General features: G+C 41.4%; 1 protein-coding gene across 1 annotated transcript; it reads left to right on the top strand.

Moving 5' to 3' along the window:
- The first annotated feature begins 9,015 nt into the window (after nucleotides 1-9,015).
- On the top strand, nucleotides 9,016-21,087 carry VDAC2 (voltage dependent anion channel 2). Its single transcript, XM_036385307.2, has 9 exons — nucleotides 9,016-9,214; nucleotides 12,813-12,884; nucleotides 13,828-13,877; nucleotides 16,096-16,248; nucleotides 16,338-16,390; nucleotides 16,827-17,054; nucleotides 18,200-18,350; nucleotides 19,217-19,274; nucleotides 20,060-21,087. Exons 1-9 carry the CDS (start codon nucleotides 9,031-9,033, stop codon nucleotides 20,149-20,151), a joined length of 1,041 nt encoding a protein of 346 aa, XP_036241200.1. The 5' UTR covers nucleotides 9,016-9,030; the 3' UTR covers nucleotides 20,152-21,087.
- The last annotated feature ends 367 nt before the right edge of the window (nucleotides 21,088-21,454 follow it).

Consider the following 21,454-nt stretch of genomic DNA (forward strand, 5'->3'; position numbering starts at 1 on the left):
TGGAAATGCAGAATTGCTAACATCAACCATGAGACTCCCTGCATAGCTAAATCTCTATTTCTTCTATTACTTGCAACCTTGGTGCAGCAAGATCTTTTTTTTTCATTTTTCCCCCTTTTTTTCTCTGAAATAATTAATATATCTAGGTTATTCTAATTAGTGGCTTTCTATTACAGTCATAAAAATTATAAATTTTGTCCCTCTTACCAGGAGAAATGGGAGAAGCTGTATTATCAAGAAAGCACAACAGTTGAAGCCTGACTCAGAATTCTAATTACTGTGGTTTGGTTGAATCTCCAAGCCTGTCTGCAAGAAGAATAGAAGTATTGAAGTAAAATAAGATTTTTTTCTTTTTTTCACAAGAATACCTGGGGTGGGATAACTTAAATCAGTTTGGCACATGGGACTGAAGACCTGAGAAGTCAGATTTAGTCAAATAAGACAATAGAGAGAAAAGTTTCTAAGTTTCTCAACTCCTGAAATGCACGAAGTCAAATATCCATTTACTGAAGCATACCAAAACCATTTCTATTTCTCGGTTTCATGGGCCCTGTCAAAGAAAAATGCATGGACTCGCACAAGGAGACCCTTGGATGTGCTGGATGACTGTATACTTCCAATACTCCACTTAGGAAGCATAACTAAGCTGTTGATGTTCACATGGAAAATACATTTGTAGACAACCACTCCAGAACAGCAGGGTTTATAATATGCTCAGTAAGTTTCTAAAATGTTGGAAGCTATTTCAGAAAAAAATGTTCAACTTGTTTCAAGATATATATTTTTACTACATTCATGAACTTAATATGCAGTGTGTACCTAAGTTTTAATCAAAATGCAGCTGGAAATGTGAAGTTAAAATGTATATAATAATGTATTGAATGGAATTGTAGTTCTTTGTTATATTCTATTTCTTAAGGTTATATTTTCTTTTTGAATCATGTGAGTTGCCTGGAAACTTTCATCCTGGATCTGAAAACATCCTACCAGAAAACTTTATCTCTACATGATAAAAATGGAGCAAAGGCTCACTTCTCTCTCTGAAAGGACTCCTTCCTTGTGATCACTCCTTATGATCAATGACCCACGTGCTATTTCTCTATATATGTCCTGGCTAGCCTCTTAATGTTTATTACTTCCATAATCTGTTGCTGGGTTCATTGAATCATTGGCCCATGTCCTGCTGTGAATGCCCATGCAGAGACAGAGGTCTGTTTGGTTGAGAGCCCTCAGTGACATTTTTTAGAAGCATATATTTTGTGGATCATTACTTGTAGAGCTTTGTCCTAAAGATCTGTCTTGGGTTCTGGTGGTAAGTGACACAGATGAAGTGAGTGACACTGAGATTTTCCACAACCTGCACCTGTGAGCCCATCTGTAACCACACACTATCCATTTTCCACAGCACAGGCTTTTCAAGTCTCTGCAGCATATTGTATCTGAAAGCCAGCAATTTTTAGCAACAGCTACTTCTACTAGTAGGCAGCAGCATCAGACAAATGTCTCTCCAAACCATTGTGTAGGAGAAATTTTTGAAATGCCTGAATTGTAAAAATGTGGTGAATGTGTTCTGAGAGTGTGAAATAGGTATGCCTAGACATGTCTTCCTTCCAAACAGGAAAGGGACAGCTAGGAAGTAGTTTAGTTTTACTTTAGAATGGTGCATGATTTCTCCTGGTGGTTTGGCTGTATACAAATAATATGGCCTCTTTAGACTGTGATATGTCATATTGTTGTAGCTGTCTTGTTACCTTTGAATGTGGAGGATTTTAGCGTGCGTAGATTTTTAAGCAATATCTTATCTTTCTTTCTATTACATGCTGTGATAGTCTTACACCTGGGTATGCAAGTTTTTCAAGGTGACATTAAAAAATAAAAGTGGTAGTTATGTAAGGGTTGGAAAGCAGGACAATTTTTCAATGTTCACTTTGTGCTGGGCTGTACAAAAGAGGTCAATGTCATTACTCCCTTTTTGCAGAAGGACAAAGATTCTTAAAGAGAAGTGAAATTAATTGCTTGAGGTAAACCTGTAGTAAAACCCTGATTTTTTCATTCTTGTCAGCAGACACCTTTGCCCTTAGTCCTGTCACAGTTCATTATTCCCTTGTATTTGTACTTGTGCTTCTGCCTTTGGATTTTGCACCCTTTTCTCTTTCCTCCTGAACAGAGAAGGCATTTAGAGTTCTTATGCTCCTGAATGGTTACGTGTAGGAACTATCTATTCTGCTCAGAACCACAGCCAAATTTACAATGCAGGGTTAAATCAGAAATCTTATTTCACTGTTTCAGCTGTGGGATGCAGTATGCACAGGTGCTCTGGGGAGATGGCTGAGACCAATTACATTAAGAGCAGAGATTAAGTGTGCGCCTCCATCAGTACACCCTTAACTGAAATCAATTGCAGACTGTACCAGGGGAGATCCTCCTGAAGTTTATAGGTTGAGTGGGTGAATTTTACTAGACAGCAAAAGGGCAATTTTTTCATGTGAAATCTGAAATACCCACCTCAACATGAAATACATAGAGCTGTCTCACATAATTTTAAGAACTATTTCAATTGGGCAAGCAGTATTTTTCCTTATAAAGCACTGAACATTTTAATTAAAACTTCAGAAAATATGATCTGACTTACACAAATTTCTGGACTAGAATCTCCAATGTGATTAAATAAAAATGGATCAATGAAATAAGGTATTACTAAAATAATGATTAGGTGGATCTAATTATAAGAACCACTATCATGAGCTCTGCTGCACTGAGTCCAGCACTGAGCACCTGGACACTAACTAGAACATGACTGTACATATACACTCAAATTTCTGTGAAAGAGGAAAAATCTGCCAGAGGTCCTTTTTTTTTTTGGTATGTGTGAGTGTGAGAGTGTGTGTTCTATTATCTCATATTCAAATGAAAATGCAACCATTAAAGGACTGGATGAATCACAATTGCTGGCAAAGTTTGCTTACGTTCCACATGCCGTGGAAGGGTATGGACAACACAGTTTTTCAAGAAAATCATGCAGGCAGAAAAAGTAATAAATTCGCTACTTTTATATTTCTTCGCATGACTGCTGTCAGAAAACAGCTGTAGATAAATGACTTCTGGTAGGTTTGTCCTATCAAGACAAGCCTCTCCTCGCAGGTAAGCAGCAGCGTCAGCTTGCTCCGGGGACAGTCCAGCTGGTCACAGAGCAATCGATTTTCCGTCAGCTCCGTGGGTGTTGCCCGCTTCCCTCGGAGGCGCTGCCGGGTGCGCAGGAACACTCGCTGTACTCCGGCCTGGTAGTCTGCTTTTAGAAGGACGGTGCCATGAGCCTGAGCTCCCTCTGTGTCGCTGGCTCCTCTTCCAAAGCCTGGGCTGTGTCTCAGCACTCCCAGCACCGTCTCGGTGGCGCAGCCGGCCGGGAAAGCCTGCCCTCCGCTGCCGCGCTCCCGCAAGGCAGCGCCCAGGGGATGACGGGGAATGTCAGGGGATGACGGGAATGTCAGGGAATGACGGGGAGTGTCAGGGAATGAAGCGCTCCGAGAAGAGCAGGCCCTGCCGGAGCTGCAGCACACAGCGGCAGCGTTCGGCCGGCACTTCACCCTTCATTCCCGCAGGATAAAACCGGGGCCACCCCGCGCTCCTTAAGGCTGTGGATCAGCTTACGGCTGGTCCCGCTCGCTCGGGGTCCCGGGCATCGCACCCAAAGCCGAACGCGACAGCCGCCGCAGGCTGCGGGACCCGCCGGCCAGCTCAGCCTCGTCCTGTGCCACAGCACCAGCATCCTTCCCACAGCACATCTGCTTCCAAGAACCTCCTGCTTTCCCCTCGTTAATGACCCATGGAGCTTCCTTCCCACCCAGAGGCGATGGTGCCTTTCGGCCTCCGGAGCCAAGGCACGATCTGTGTCAGAGCTCAGCCAGCCTGGCCCGGCTGGGGCTTCCTCGAAGTCCGAGCCCATTTGGGGCAGGAGCTCAGGTTCCAGCAGCCTGAACCTGCCCCAGCCTGCCTGTTGCACATGGCCTGCCATCACCTGCTGTGCTTGTAAAGCCCGCTACAAACAGGCACCTTAGAAAGACAGGTGACATTAAAAAAGACCTATTTTCAGGGAGAAATTGATGGAAGTGCAGATTGGTATGACAGCAAATATTATTAGGATTTTAGCATTGTTAGTTTTTTAAAGAGGGAAACTTAGTCCTCCGAAAGCAAATTGCCAACATGTGCTGTTACTGTAGATATGCTCTCAGGTTTAGAGCTGTACATCAGAGCAGTTTACAATAAAGACCATCATCAGAATATTCTGAGCACAATAAGGACACCCTGTAAATAATGTGAAAGGTTGTGAAGTGAGGATTGCACTTTTTTTCTTTGGAGAGGGATTTGCCTGTTTTCTACTCCCCCTCTCCAAGCCCCCTTCTGAACACAGAACAAAACTCTTGGGCACAGTCCCGTGCATGTTCCTCCTCCATGGCTCAACTTTGCTTTGTTTCCACCAAGTTGTTATTTACAACATTTAGGTTTAACCCTGGAGTGACTTCAGTGAGAGACAAGGCCATAAAAACATTGCTCAACATCTTGTGCACCTGTGTCCCTCACTGGGTCAAGCTATATAAGGAGAAAAGCAGTGTTCTGGAGGCAACCTAATTCTTTTCAGCAAGGCAAGTACAGTCTTGGAGGCCTTTTGCTCTGCAGCATTAATTCCTTTGGTGTAAAGTGTCCTGGGTTTTCTAAGACCTGTAATCCTCAGTCAACTTCTTACAACAGAAAAATTTGTAACCTCTAAAACTAAGTGCCATGCATCCATTTGACACAGTAACTGCTACAGCCTTCACCATGAGCAGAAATGTCAACAATACAGTAGCTGAGTAACTGGTCTCATAGTTATTTCAGGTGAGAACTGTTGCACCAATCTCTCAAACCTATTGTTTGGCATAAGTGATTTGGAACACTTATGCCATCATATCTGGGCATATCTCTTTGAGCTTCTCAGTGTGATTTGCATTAATTGTTGTGTTTTGCTTACAGGTCAGCATCTGATTGTGTGATTGCCCCACCCTTTCTTGAATGTATCTCCTGCAAGGAATGAAGCCTATTAATTAACTTATTTCCGGGTGTCAGGACACCTGATGGTTTGTAAATCTGTCAGGAAGATAAAAAATGTCTTATTCCTTGAAGATAAAAAAGCCCCAACAAGAAGAAGGCAAAGAAAACTGCAAGAAAAAGAAAATGTAAGGAAAATATTATTATCAATCAAATTAAAATTCAGAAGAATGAGTAAGTACAGGCTCTTCTTCATGGGGTTGTTTTATATTTCAGTTTCTTCTTGCTCTTCAACAGAACCTTTTCCACATCTTTCTTATTATTTATTTGGGAATAAGATGCTTTAGTATTGAACATATACTAGAAGAGTGTGCAGAATCTCCAAAGGCCACAGTGTCACCACAGGTAGGATTGGATTTTTAGTTTGCTTAGCTTGTTGAGCTATGTACAATCACCTTTCATTAGTTATGTAGTTGTAAGGTGCTCTGTGTCTCCATTAGTCTTAGTAGGTATTGCAAACAAGCTAGTTCCCTTGTTGACTTTCTCAAATTTGGTTTCTGTTTACTTTCTGTAATGGGTCTAATGCTGGCTAAATGCCCATGCACTAGAAATTATTTACTCATTTCCTGCTCTGAGATATGGATTAGGAGGAGGAGGGCAAATCAGGCTCAAAACTTTAAAGGGTATAAAGAAAACTTTATTAACAAAATTAAAAGAAAAATAATAAGAAAATCAGAATAAACCTTCAGAACACTTCTCCCTCCACACCCTCTTTTCTTTCCTACTGACAACATGAAGAGAAAAAACCTGGGACTTTCAGTCAGTTTATAACCTCTAAAATAGTCTTCAGTTCTCTTAGAGAGGGGAGTCTCTCTTGCAATGCTATGGAGACTCCTCCACAGTAAAAAATTCTCTCCTGGCTATTAATTTCCATGAATGCCAGCTGCCTGGAAATCTGCAATCGTGAAGTCCCTCCCATCTTTTTTGCAGCCTTCCCACAGCTGCATTCATGGGCCATGTCAACTTATTGGGGTGCTATTTTTAAGGATGAGCTGTTCTAGCATAAAAACAAAAGTTCTTTTAATCCATCTCTGGGAACAGAGATTTTCTTCTTCTGTTCCTAGGGAAAGGTTTCTCATTTCTCTCTGTTTAAACTTTTCATTGGATCACAGCTACTGCAACATCTGCTTATTTCAACACTGATGGTTCTGCTCATGGCTGTAGTTAGAACACTACATCTACCCAACGCATTCCATGAATTACGGGGAAAAAAACCAGAGTTTGATATATCAAATGCACCTTCACCATAGTTTTACAAAAAGAATTTCACCCCAATATTAAGGCATCTAGTCAATCCCCTCCCATCGTAGAAAAAACCCTTGGCTTTGTTTGTTCTGAATTTGTTTCTTGGTAGCTTCAACTGTTTTCCACCCTTTCCCTGCTGGATACAGTTTCATAATATGAAACTGTATGCTATATGCCCTAAATAAGCTTGTTTCAGAATGAGGCAGCTGTTCATTGCTAGACCTTTATTAAGGTTTCTCCACTGAATCATCAACTGGAGACCTGCATCTGGAGGAGAGAGCAAACAATGACTTCAGGCTTGTGTCAGAAGTGAATGTAAGTTACCTGAACTGTGTGCTGGACACTGGGACGTAGTCTAGGCACTTGCTCTCTTTTTGTTGCTCACACACACTACTGCAGTAATTGTGATTATAAACTGTGGAGAGAGAAGCAGAGTTTGTGTTCAAATGGCAGTAAACTTGCAGTGACCTGTGGGTTGTTTTTCTCCAAGTGGTACCAGTAAAACAGGTGATCTGGTGTCAGTTATACACAAATGTATGGCTGTATTCACACAAAATGGTAACAGTTCAACTGCAACTGGCCTAAACCTGAGAACTGCTGAATTTCAACAGAAAACCAGCCCATTCACAGGAAGTGCACCTACATAGGAGGTGTGTGCACTAAATGGGATGAGGGGATTCCTAAGAAGGAAGGTCCAGAGTAATTCAGAAGGCTCGCTATTGCAGGCCTGAAGCTGTGCCTTTTTGGTGCTCTGAGCTTTAGCAGATATGCTTAGAGGAATAAGGCATGGTTGTACAAGGCAGGGGCAGGGCAAGAGTGACTAACAAACACTGGCAGGCAGAGGCTGTTGCTACAGAACCCTGTAATGCAGAGGAGTTTGTGTGCTGTTGTCTGTCTCAGATTATTGCTTCTGCCTTGTCTCACACAGCAAGTGATTCATTGCTTTTTTTTCTCAGGGTGGGGCAGTAATTGCTTTCCTAGATTGCTAAAAATAAAGCCAAATCATTACTAAAATATTAATCTTTAAATGAGGGGGGGGGGGGGGGGGAGAAAGCAGAATGCTGATGTGTCCTATAAGCAACTGAACTTTTATCCAGAATGGATTTGTAGTACTGGTATGAATAACAAATGCATGTCTTTAAATAATGAGCGACCTATTCCACAATCTATTTTTACTTAATCAGATCTCTGTTTATTCCTAATGTATGTTTCCATGTACAGTAAGACACACTGGGTTTCTTTTCCTACTGTTATTTCTCAGTATGTGGCTTTCCTTCTTGATTCATCAACACGTATTTATCGGTGCAATGCCAAACCGTGTTACTTAAAACTGTCGGAATGAAACATCTCTTGGGTCTTTTGGTGTGAAAGCACAAACACCTTGAAAATCTGTTGCTTATCTTTTGCTATAGCAAGAAGGTGCTGACTGGCATTATGTTGGGCCTTGCTGCTAATCTGCTCTTTTCTTAATATCCTGGATGATTACTGTTGTACCATGTGTTCTGGGAAATGAATTGTGCTATTATGTATTTTTCATATCACACAAATATATATTTTTTATTTGTAAATGAATTTTACTTTCTTGAGGAATTTGAGATCATGTCATAATCCAAGCAAGGAGAGAAGAATATGAGTTTTAGAAATGGCTGTTGTGCAGTTCCTTGGCCTTGCAATGGTCTGCATTGGTGACTCGGTGATTCCTCCTGCAGAGCTCTGCAGTAGCTGCTGCACAATAGTCGTGTGACCGTGGTTTCCAGCTATGATTTATGGTCAGACAGCACTATCTAGGAAAGCTTTGAGGGTCATTGCTTCTCTTGGCCTGAGACATGCTGTGCTCTTATGGGGGGCGTCTGCGGGTGGTGACTGGAAGAGGTAAAAACGGAGCTTAGGCATTTGGAAAGTCTGTGGTAACTTGTTTGCAGGAGGCACGAAACCTGGTTAGATGGACTAGAACTGCCAGAGCAGCAATGGGACAGCCATCCTGCGGCTGTCCCTGTGTGTCTGCGGCCTTGGGGCAGCAGGAGCAGCAGCGGAGCGTGTGAGGTGTGCTGTGCTCAGTAGCAGTGGAACAGCAAAGGCGAGCAGCCCTGCGGAGCGATGCCGGGCACTGCGTCATAGCCCCGAGCTCTGCGGGCCGCTGTTCCCTGGAGCAGGAAAGGGCTCCTGGGGACTGTAAAGAGGAGCAGGGGCTGTGCCCGGCAAGCGCCACCGGCACAAAGGCCCCGGCTCTCCGCGGCTGAAGGGCGTGTGCCAGGCCGGGAGGCGGGTGGGCCCCGAGAGGGTGACCGGTAGTTTCTCAGGAAGGGCAGCGGCGCGTGGCTGCTGTTGTATGTACGGCCGACGGCCGCCCGTCTCCAAGGAGAGAAGAACGTTGCCCAGCAGGCCCCGGGGCGGAAGGATCCCGGGCGCGGCCGCTGCGGCCGCTGCGCAGCTCCTCCTGCCCCGCGGGCGGCCCCAGCCCCTCCGCCCGCCCGAGTGCACCGGCCCCGCCCGGCCTCGCCCCTTCGCACGGCCCGCCTTCCCGCAGGCCCCTGCCGCCGCCGGGGCTGCCCGCCCGAGCGCCTGCCGGGCCGCGGCGCCGCCGTCCGGCTTTAGGTTCGGGGCTGCGGCGCCGCCCGCGGCTGCCGAACTCTAGGCCGCGGGCGGCGGCGGCCGCCGCGGGGCCGGTGGTAGTGTGGTGCGGCGGGCGGGGCAGGCGGCAGTATGGGCGGCCCGGGCGCACCGGGGTCCTGCGGGACGGCAGCGGCGGGCGGGCGGGCTGGTGTCTCCTTCACTTCGCCCTCCAGTGCCCAAAGCTGCAGCAGCGCGGTCTGCCGCACGACTGCACCCCCCCGTGACCGGCCCGAGCCCACCTGCCCCGACGACCGGCCACAAGCAGCACAAGCAGGTGCCGGCCCCGGCCGCTACCGGCCCCACGGGGCAACGTGGGGGGGGGCGGGCGGGGCTCGCCTGGCGTCGAGCGGGTCCGGGGCCTCGTGGGCCGGGGGTTGAGGGGCCGCGGGCTCGTCCCAGCGCTCCCGGGTTCGCGGGGCGGGCGGGGGGCTCTCCGTGGCCGCTGTCCCCGCGGCCGGGCTCGGTTGCGCGAGGCGCGGCGGGGCGGGCCGGTCAGGCCGGGATGCCCAAGATGGCCGCGCCGAGCGGGTCGGTTCACCTTGCGGCGGGGCGGGCGGCGCGCCTGGCACCCGGCCTGGGGCCGCCGCTCGGCCCGGCCCGCGCTGCGGCCGCATCCCCGCTCGCCCCTCTCTGCGCTGCCCTTCCCCTCCGGGAGGCGCTGCTTTACTACCCCCGCCTCGCTTCCTGAGCCCATTTCCAGATCTTGTCCTTTAAGTTTCTACATTGGCCTGGCCTATATTAGGCTTGCGTGTCCACCTCCGATCTGTGAATAGAGAGACGGTTAATGCAAGGGTAAGGAGGTGGCTTTTTTTAAAGCTCTCTGCACTATCAGTGTAAGCCTGAAGGTCACCGTGTGTCCGGTGTATTTTAACAAATTAATTTTTAAATAACCTTAATTCTTCTGTTGCTATTTATTGGGATACGGATAATTTCGGCGTAGTTGCTGCTTTTCTAAATTGCATGAGTACACATTTTTACAAAAATCTATTATAGGCTTGATATGGTTTCTAGTTTGATCTTGAATATCTTGAGATCTTAAAAGCGTTAGAAATCCTAATAGAGGCCTGTGGCATTTGTTAATTGTAGAGTATGAGAGTTTTGAAATACTGCCTCCAAGGAGAACTGTGATGTAGTAATTCCAATAACGTTAATACATTTTTCTGTTCTTGGGGTGACTTATTTTTTCTTTTTATCGCAGAAGAAAGCATGATTGTGTCTCCTGAGTAACAGATTATTTAAAATTTTTTCATCATGGTGGCATGAAACAAAGATTAGGGTGGAGCTCTCACTTGGCTCAAGTATATTCTGTACTTCAAGTCGATTATTTTACAGTTTTTAAAGCAAACCTGTAGTTGCTAAATGATGCTAATTGTTTAGTGACTTCTAATTAGTAGTTTTTAAGTGAAAGATGCTTCAAAATAGGGTTGGAAAAAATTGTCATTTTAAGAATTTGTGAACCTATCTAATGTTGAAGGACACAGGACTGATTTTTTTATGGCCCTGTTATCATTTAATGAACGTTCTGACGGTGACACTGGTTTATCAGGCATTTAGTATATCCAAAATTAACTCTTGGTTTCCTGTTTTGTCCTCATCTATCCCTGTCAGTAATACAATATATTATTAGAACAGCAGTGTGACAGTTGTACTCTCTTTCAACATTTTATCACACAACTTGTATCTGTAGACTGCAATGTCTGACAAATACTGGTTGGTTTCCCTGAAGTGGTAAGGATGCTTAACTAGGCCAGATAAAACAGTAGCATCCTTTTTACTGTAATAATCCTCTAAATTTTGTCGGAGATACAAGTTTGTTACCTTCTCAGGACATTTCTGCTTAGCATAAATCTCTTGTCTGTACTGGTTGTCTAGTCAGCTTGGAAACAATGAAAACAAAAGTGAAAAGTCGTTTATTTATACTGTAAAAGCATGTCTGTGGTAAAGGCTAATATAAAACTCCAAAACTAGAAATTATTATTTTTCTGGCAATGCTAGTTAGAGGTGAGATGTACTCATGAGAGGAAACGTGTAGCTAAGCCTTCTCTATGAGATGTTAAACGGCTGAATTGTAGGGGTGCTGTGCAGCAGAACTCTGCAGGCGAGAGTTCTCACACTCCCTTGTAATTGGTCTAAAAGCTGCTGCTTTCTATGGAATAAATAATAGGAACCATTCAATGGCTTGTCACTGGGATCAGGGTCTGTTCTTCTATAAACTTGAACTTGGGCTAAGCTTCTTTATGTGTCAGATGCTTTAAGCCATTTTCATGTCTCTTTAAAAAAATGTTTAGTTTAACTCTGTGAAAACCAGACTTGTTCTTGAGCAAGTGATAGATGTCTTGATGTAGTGACTTGGTTGTAGAGTTTAGACATCTTTCCTAAAGAAGTTTTTCTGAATTTGTGTGTATGTGTGTGAAACTGAATGTAAATATTGTTTCTTAGAGGAAGTTGAAATGATCCCCTTAGGGCAATAGGGAGCTGAAGTAGGGTACTCTGGAAATCTGCATTATGAATTGTAGAAAAATAAGGAACATGCCTTCCCATTGATTGCTAAAGTAGTTTGGTTTTTTTTTGTTGTTTTTTTTTTTGTTTTGTTTTGTTTTTTTTTTTAATTAGTAGCAGTTCATACAATTTGGCTGCATATGGCAGGTGTAATTAGGGTTTGGAAGCTAACATGTGAGAACACTGCCATTGTTATTTTTCAAGTTCTAAAGATAGTTTTTTCATTTACTTAAAAAGGAAAAAAAATCAATCCACCACACTAAAGGAAAATAAAAAGTCAATTATGTTAATCTGAGTCTCTCAGCTAAACCAATGTGACCAATCAGTTTGAGAAGATAAGATTTTTTGTTTGCATGTGTTTAGCCTTTTCATGGCCTTGTCTAGTTAGTTTCATTTTCCCCTTCTTCCACAGTTTGGTGGGAGTTATTAATATACTCTGTTTTCTATATTTCACAACTTTAAAATACAGGCCTCTGTAACAGCAGCCTCTTGCTATTGAAATCATGGGAAAACAGTGTTTGAAGGAAGTGCAGATAAGAGTGCGTGTTCCCAGGGAGGAGAGTGATAGGGGCCTCCCTGAGACCTTAGCCTGCTGTCTGTCCATGGGGCCACAGCTCATCTGCAGTGGCAGGTGCTTTAACACCAGGGCTACCAAAGGCTCCCTGTCTGAGAAAGGCACTTGTAAGGAGATCTCTGCTCCCAGACCCCACACTCCTCCTACTTGGATGTTTTAAACTAACAGGACAACTTCCCAAACTTAAACTCTTGTATGTTATTAGGTCGATTGCTGGTTAATGGCATTAGATCTTTCTTTTAAAATTGTATGTCTTCCGTGTGAAATATGGGGCAAAAATGATGTTGGAGAGCAGATATGCTCTCTCTTTACATTTTCAAAACTAAAACCTTGTGGGTACTTTGAGGTAGTTTTCATAAGCATGTGTCAACTTTGACTTTGTGGAACTTCAGGGAATAACTGCATTACAGGTTTTACATTTCTAGTGTCCAGGTTTTTGGCAGTGGCTATGCCAATTCTGGAAATGTGAGTTATTAATTAATTCCTGGTAATGAAAGATGTATGGATAAATCTACCTGAAAAGTTAAGAACTGGATGGTCTTGTAGTGCCTTTTCTCTGCCATGCCTCTTTGCCTAAGCCGAGAAAACATCTCATGTTCACAGTGACCTTCAGTGAAAAGCTGCATTTCACAGAATACTGTAATATCATATCTATTAATTTTAAATATATAATTATATCTATTAATTGTTTTTATGTAGCAGAATCTGCCTTAAGGATTATCTTGAAACAATTGTGGTAGCATTTTTTGATGTGTGCAGTGGCAGAAGGTTCATTATTAATTAACCCTTTACCTTTCAGCTCCAATGGCGATTCCTCCAGCATATGTAGACCTTGGCAAACCTGCCAGAGATATCTTCAATAAAGGATATGGTAAGAATAATACCTTTTATAAGTGGTGTTTGAGGTGCAACAATGAATTGCCTTTTTAAGTCTGTATGGAAAATTGAATGATGAAATGCCAGTGTTTTCGGGGAGGAGGAAGGTGTGCTGTGTTTTTTATCTTTACCACCAACAAACTGATCGTTGAAGGCTTTTTGTGGCTTGTTTTGATGTGAAGGCTGTTAAGTCTCACTGCTTGAGTCACATAAATGTCAGAGGTGTACAAGTATGCAAGAATGCCAGCAGCAAGTGTAGTTTAACTTAGCAGCACTTTGTTTACTGGTCTGTCTGTGCCACAACATTTGTTGATATAGAAAGGGTTATATACCCGTCTAATGTAGCCTTTTTTGGACTAGAAAGAGGAATGGCTATTGGGATAAAGAATCCTTCCACATCTTAAAATGCTTTAATACCAGATAGCTGCATAGTTAAATCATTCTTTGTTACAGTGCTCTTTCTTTCTGGTCTTTGGAAATGTGGGGTTTTTTTACTAAGACTGTTGCTCGCCTCTTTGGATAACAATGTGAATTGACACTCTCACAAAACCTACTTATATTCCATTGGTTGTGTATTTCCCAGTGACTTTGCTTTTACAGTTTTTTACTTTGAAATATTTTGTCTTGGTGCAGAAAGAGGTGGTTTATGGGTTGGGATAGCTCTTTAAAAGGCATTGACTTCCATTCCAGGAACAGAAAATGTATTTCCTTTTAGAAGCATCATTTGGTAGTTAAATATACTCATGCAGAACTGAGAGGCACTTCCCTGCCTTATTTTGGAGAGGCCTCCTTTACCTGCTGTGGCATCTGTATGCTGAAGTCAGTCTATAGCTGTTTATACATATTTATGTAGGACACTGCTGAGCCTGCAAGACCAGCTTGTTGAAAAATGTGCAGAGCCTTAGTTAATCGTGTAACTTTTACTTCTGTTTATTAAGGCTTTGGGTTGGTGAAACTGGATGTGAAAACAAAATCTGCAAGTGGAGTGGTGAGTTTAAGTAACTTTTATTCATTATATATATTTTCTAGCTATGTTCTGATACTTAGTTAAAAGGGACACATTTCAGATACTGTTAAGTACTTTATAGGCTATATGAATGATAAATATCTGGTGTTAAATAATATCAGAAGCCCTTAAAGTTCTGAATGTATCAGGAATATTGCCTTGTTTAGTAGTCTCCTTACAATAAAAGGGCTTATTAATTGTCCCTGGTCTTACATGTGAAGGTAAACAAATAAAGGATTTTAACATACCAATTATAGTATACAGATTTTATTTCTGAAGTACCTTTGGTACTGTTTGGGGGAAAATTCTGGCATCTTGGTTTTTGGATTAAGTAGTTGGCATTGAATAAGCATGTTGAATCTTTGGCTCTTTTAGGTACTTAAGTGCTGCAGTAGTGTTCCATGCATAATGTCTTATCATGCAAGCAGTGCCCCCCGTGACTTGTATCTATTTCTATAGCAGACTTTGTGAAATACAATGGTAGATTTTTTTTTCTCCCCAGAACTGGAGCCTGAGTACTGTAACTTACTGTTAGAAACAAGGTTCATGGGTTATATGCTCTGTTTTTTCTAGAAGTCTGTATGCCAGTCGAAACACAGTTTGCAAGAGCCCTTACTATTACAGAGGTAGTTGTTCTTACTGTAGCTTGTTTCTTTGGAGGACTACCATTTATGCTGGTAAAACTCTCTGAAAAATCCAAGCCCTAATGTGAATCCCGTATCAGTTATAAGCCATCCTTCCCAGGAGGAGAAACTGCTGGCATATATGTACTACAGATGTTTTAAAGCAGAGATAAGAAGATAATATAATCATTTGTTTCTCCTGAAGCTATTGCCCCAATGGTTACAATCACATAGACTCTGTGCAGTAGGAATAGCACAAAGCAAAAAGTTCAAGCTGAAGGTATTTGTGTAGTTCCCATCCCTTGCCAAGAAATAGACCTGCTAGAATTATGCAACTGTATATGGTGTCACTAACATCATACAGATAAATGTCTTGGATGTGGTCAGATTTGATCAGCCACCATTAAAGAACAGTCTCAATCATGTTTGTTTTGCGCTCCTGGGGCTTTTACTGAGAGTGCCTAAAGACTTGCAATTTCAAATCTGTTTCCTTCTGGGGAAGGTGAGTGTGAAAGTTTGTTTGAAAATAATGTGTATGGAGGACGAGATAAAAATGTTTATTTATATGTTTTAAAAAAGTTCTTCTTAAATCATAAGGGCAATAATACTTCACTGGAAAGAGCTCTTTAAAAGATATTTGCAAACCTGGCTTTCACTTCTAATTACCTTCAGTTTTTGAATAGTGGTACACAGAAACTATTCATTCTGTTCTTTGTGAGAATCCAAATAGTGAGAGACATCAGCGTTTACTTCCTTTAATAAAGAAATGTGAGTGATACTGTTGATTTCTAAGTTACTTTGAAGAATTTCAGGTCAGATCATACCATACTATAAACCCAGCCTGTTTGCTAAGCTCCCACTTCAAACATTATTTCTGTGTGTCATTGAACCAAGGTGCCAGGGCAATAGGAATTTTATAGGTGTAGTAGAAACAGAGAAAAGAGTAGAAGGTGTGCCTATGGCTAGTATGAAAGGCTAGTGCATTGGGCAGACTAAGAACTCTTTCAAAAACAGTTAAAACCCCAACCCAAACAAAAAAACCAAACCACCCACCCACCCCCAGTTTGAAAAATGATGCCATTCTATGACTTTTTCCAGTTGCACGCTGTAGAATGTAAAAAATACACTAAATCACAAAATACGTATGTGTATGTCAAAATCACAAAATACTTATGTGATCTTAAAGAATTTTACTGGAGTTGTAATATGTGCCTAATGTGTTCTTGGCTCTTGGTTTGATTTTTAAGTTGCTCACTGGGAGTGTCAGAACCTTACATTTCAAGAACTTGTTGTTGCTTTAGAGGAGAGTTCTTGTGGTGGCTACTGTCTTACTTTAGAGTTAATTTGCCACCTGTAAGCTTTGTAATAGTGGCAGGAACACTGCAGTTGAGATGGGATTGTGGAGAGTCCTCCATGTGGGCATGAGTCATTAATTCTTCTTGGCTGTGCTAGTCTCCCTTCTCCCCTGCAAGTTGTCTACTGATTTTAAATTTTTTTCCATAAGAAGATCTTGGTGCTTGCTGAAGGAAACACTGTGTAATGCTTTCAGGATCACATGTATCTTCTGTGCTTTTTAGGAATTCACAACATCTGGTTCATCGAACACAGACACTGGAAAAGTGAATGGAAGCTTGGAGACCAAATACAAGTGGGCTGAGTATGGTCTGACTTTTACAGAAAAATGGAACACAGATAACACTCTGGGAACAGAAATTGCAATTGAAGATCAGGTAATAGATTAGGAAAATATTTATTGGTTTTACCTCTGTGTAAGAATTGAATTTATAGCTTTATCTTATCTTCTTCCCCCTTCAATTAGCTTGCCAAAGGCTTGAAGGTGACATTTGATACAACTTTCTCACCAAATACGGGGTAAGAATTGTTAACATTTTTACCTTACTTAGGGAGTGACAGCACCCATGGTCCATTGATCTGGTCTGTGGTATTGACAGAGCTTTTTGTATGGTTTGCTATTGATCCAGCTTAGCAAATCACAATGCTAAAGGCTTCTGCTCTTTACCATGACATCACTGTGGGGTTAGTATTGCACATTTCACAACTTTGCTTATTTTCTGGGATAGAAATACTGGAAGATTGCAGGAAACATGAAACTGTTGCTGCATTCATCAGAAAATGCCTGCTTGCTATAGCCCTGGGTGGTCTGAATAGGCTGGCTCTACTTTTGCCTGGTCCAGGGGATGCATGCGCAAGACTTCTAGATATGTTGTGTTAGAATCATAGGGCTTGAATCTTGCTGATCATTGAGGAAGATCATGAATGCTTAACATAACTCTTTTCTCTGTTTCAGAAAGAAAAGTGGTAAAATTAAGTCAGCATATAAACGTGAATGCATAAACCTGGGCTGTGATGTTGACTTTGATTTTGCTGGGCCTGCAGTCCATGGTTCAGCTGTCTTTGGTTATGAAGGCTGGCTTGCTGGTTATCAGATGACTTTTGATACTGCCAAATCAAAATTGACAAGAAATAATTTCTCTGTGGGTTACAAGACTGGAGACTTCCAACTGCACACTAATGTGTAAGTACTGAAAACTTCTCCAGCTTTCCAGAAGCAGGCTTTCTTTAACTTCTAGTCAAAATACAAATGTTTGAAATATCAAGAGGTGCTTACAAGGCCATTAATGGAGTGCATTTTTCAATAGGAAACTCAAAATAAATGTAAATGATACCTTGTATCTCTCTTTCAAAATGAAACACATGGGACTGGTCAGCACTTGCAGCATATGTGGTACAGCTACTGAAGTATGTGCAGATTGGAAGTGCAGTGCTTCAGTTGTGCAGAACTGATCATAGTGCTTTTTCTGGCTATCCCACTATATTGAATTGTATCAGATTACAATTTAAGGGCAGTAGCTTTGTTAGAGGTAGTAATTAATGTTGCATTAATGCTGTAGTAGTTTCTAGAGCAAGACTAGAGCCTTGCTTCTGGGCTTTTTGTGGAGGTTCCTCTTCTTGCTTGTCAGGGATTAAGAATGCATGAAACAGTGTAAACAAGTGTAAGACATCTTTCTTCATACTTGCTGCCTTTAGATCTTACTCCAGAGCAATCTGATCAAGACTTACTGAAAAACATGATATTTTCAATCCTAGTAAATAAAGTTGGTGGAGTTCTAGTGTGTTTAGATAGTTAGAAGTTTTGCTTTTGAAGGGAAAGCATGGGGATGGTGTCTCTCTGAATTCATGGAAATTGAGGAATATAGGAGAAAACTATAAAATACTTTAGAGTCTGGGCTGTAAGAATTCCATTTCAGTTTGCTAATGTAAAACATTGTGACAGATTTTTGAAAGGTCATTCAGTTCTCTAGGAGTTTCACATATTCAATAATCATAAGTGCAGAAAGCCCATTTTGTAACCATTAACACATATTTGCCAGTTTGTAAGGATTTGATCTAGAATTTTGTTCAAGGACTTTGTTTGGCAATTAACATGAGAATTAGCTGTAGCACCCTGAAATACCTTTTTATTTCCATGAATTACTGTAGTTTAATTTTACCCTGAAGCCTTTGTTCATCTCCCCTTCTCTTTTCAAAAAATGTGAAACAACTCAAATTTTGAAATTCTTACTTGAATAAAAATCTTTTTTTAAAATCCCTTTTTTTTTTTTACTACTTCTGGAGTGGATTATGCAAATAGAAAGCTAACTTTTCTCTTAATTTATGCAGCAATGATGGTTCCGAATTTGGTGGGTCAATTTACCAAAAAGTGAGTGAGTCTCTTGAAACTGCTATAAACCTGGCTTGGACAGCTGGTAGCAACAGCACTCGCTTTGGCTTTGCAGCTAAATACAAGTTGGATCCCACTGCTTCTCTTTCAGTAAGTATGACTGTAACCTGAAGGGTTGTGCAAAGTACAGTGTATTTTCAGTTGCTGTGAATCCCTGTGTTATTAGTTCAGAATAGGCTGGGAGGCCTTGTAGGAATTACTCTGACAGTCCAGGCAATTATAATTAAACCGTCAGTATTTAAATTCTGTCATGTTGCTTACAGCCAAGTCTCATAGAATCTGACAGTCAGATGTGCTTATGTTGGAGATCCTAATGTACTTATAAAATGAAAAACACAGTTTAGAAAAACACAATATAAAAAATGTTTGTGTCTGGTTCTGTAAGTTTACACAATTTTTTTTAAGTCAGTTTTTGGGGAGCTGTGTCACATTCTGTAAGAACTCTGGCAATACTGGTTAAAAGTTGATAAGCAGCAAAGTTACCTGTATGTTACAAAATTGGAATCATTTTGTTGAGGAAGTGATGCAAAATGAGATAAATAATTTTGTGGATATTGTTTATGATGATATTACCCAATGTTTGCTGCGTGACTGACAAGATACTAACTCCTGTGTAATATGAACATGGAGGAGTCCTCTGATGTGGCATTTTTTTAGGAGACTGGTGGTAAATGTGTCTCTGGCCTTCTGAAAAAGGGGAAGTGGTGAAGTTCACCTATGAAACTATGTTTCAGTAACAGTTCTTCCTGCTCTTACATTCCTTCTGCTCTTAAATATGTTATTGCTTCAAAATATGTTACTGCTTCAGCTGTAAGTTGGAGCATGAGGGCATAGCTGGAAGGAGAGAATTCAGGAACACAGGTGAACTGAAAGAACAGATAACATTTGGTTAAACTGATAACAGCAGTGTTGCCATAAGTTTCAGCATTTCAGTTGCCTTTTTTTTTTTTTTTTAGGCGAAGGTGAACAATTCTAGTCTAATTGGAGTGGGTTATACCCAGACCCTGAGGCCAGGTAAGAGCTGTCATGTGAATTATATCGTATATATATCTTCTATGCATCCTAAAAGAAATAGAGGTCTCTGCATTTATATGCAATTTTTTTCCTTCAGAATATTTTTTCCTTTGAACACCAAGTAGATATTTTACAGTAGCTTCAATCATACATCAAACCATTATCTAAGCAAGACAAACTATTTTATCTAATGGTATTAATATATTCCTCACTGATCTGTGCAGGAGTGGACTGTATTATGTTTGACAGCTTAGCTTTAGGCTAGGCAAAGCATGTCTTCTTTTTTGGCACTGCTTTGTCCAATCATACTGTGTTGAATGATAGCAGGTCTTCAAATTATGATTAATTGTCAAAACCTCACACTTCCTGCTCTTCATATTTAGTAAAGAAACCCTCTAGACCTTAACTTGTTCCACTTAAGTATGAAAGCACCTGTTAAGGCTGTATTACCATTGGTTAGTTCCTTACTTGAAAAATCTAGTTTCATTCCATCCCTTTATAGGTAGGAGTGCCTGTGCACAGATTTCCTCCTCCTTTGCATGTCTTAATGCAGGAACAGAGAGCTTTTGCGTATTTTGCAATTAGAGACTTCATATACTGACGTTATAACTTTACAAAAATCATGGGACTAACTTTCAGTAGATTTCATGGATGTATTCTCCTCAAAAAATCTTTAGAGGAAAGTAGTTGTATGAAAAGAGAGCTACAACAGGGACTTGCGATGACAGAGGTTAAGTTGCATGAAAGCTACTGTGTTGTAAACATGCTTCTTAAAAATCTTACAGGTGTGAAGCTTACACTGTCCGCCCTGATAGATGGAAAGAGCATCAATGCTGGTGGCCATAAACTTGGTCTTGGCCTGGAACTGGAGGCTTAAAAAGGTGAAGAAACTGCTGCAGAGAAGGGATATCAGAAGAATTTGGCCTTAAAATGTATTTCCAATGTGACCAGCAGGCTTTTTCCCAGGAAGGATGACCTAGAACAAGAGCTGTATTTGAAGTATTTAGACAGTTACTTGTTAGCTGGTTTCTAGTTAAATTGGTTACCCATCTAGTTAAAATTCTGCATTAGTGCAGTCACTTAAACATTATTTAAATGTATTTAACTGTTTAATGCGCTACCCACAAATAATGAAATAGACATTTATGAAAACTGTACAATTGTGTGCATGTTTGTTTTTATGTTCCTTTTAACATTCGATATTGCCATTGAATGAAAAATAGATCACTGGATGTTTTGAAATGAGGTCAATAATTTTGTTGAATGACCTGAACTAGAAATACATTTGGTATCCCAAGACAAATTATGAATAAAACAAGTACACACACATACTTGTGCCTCAGATATTTTAAGAGTGAAGATACGAGGGTAGTGCTCAGTTAAGTTTTAACTTTAAGTAATCCAAGAAGTAGTGCTCTGTACCTTCGTGCAATTAAGGACCCCCACCCGTGACAATACTGAATATAGGTGAACAGTTGGATTCCTCAAGCAAATTGAATGTGCTTTTCTGTCAGGTAAGGTTTGTCATGACACAATGGTTTATTCCCCCTGTGATCCACGAGCGAGATGTGCTGTGTTCCTAGTTGGCCTTCTGATGCAAGAAGTGCAGATCGGTGTACTTGGCACACTGAGACATTTAAGAAATGTTCCTTGAAAAACCTCACCACAAACACACCTTTTGCTTATATTTGTATGAAGTGAGATGTATCTCTGCAATGAATGTAACAGTGTAATGGTATAACAGCCTGCTTATCCCAACTGCTGTGAGAGGTTTCTGCTTAAAATGACTGAAATAAAGACAATTTTAAATGGACACAGAGGAAAATGCATCTGATCTTGCTTTCCCTTTAATAAATCTTGGCAATACCCATTTTAAGTTCAGAAACTTTAATGTTTTTCTAGAATAGTAATAAAGAGAATATAAGCATGAGGGATATTTAGTCTGCGGACCTAACATCCCTGAAGTTCAAACTAGCTATGAATGCTTTTAATGTGTAGTATGTTAAATACATGTAGTTGCACTGCTTACATTTAAGAGTTGGAATTTACTGAGCTTGGGGGAATGCCTGGAGCCTACTTAAGGTACTCTCATAGCTGAGAAGGGTCTCTTGATACTTAGTCTTGCAGTCAGTGGTTCACAGCAGCTCCCTTCGTAGTGCAGGTGGCTGGCTCATGATGAG

The sequence above is a fragment of the Molothrus ater genome, chromosome 8 (genome assembly GCF_012460135.2).
Source record: "Molothrus ater isolate BHLD 08-10-18 breed brown headed cowbird chromosome 8, BPBGC_Mater_1.1, whole genome shotgun sequence".
NCBI lineage: Eukaryota > Metazoa > Chordata > Aves > Passeriformes > Icteridae > Molothrus > Molothrus ater.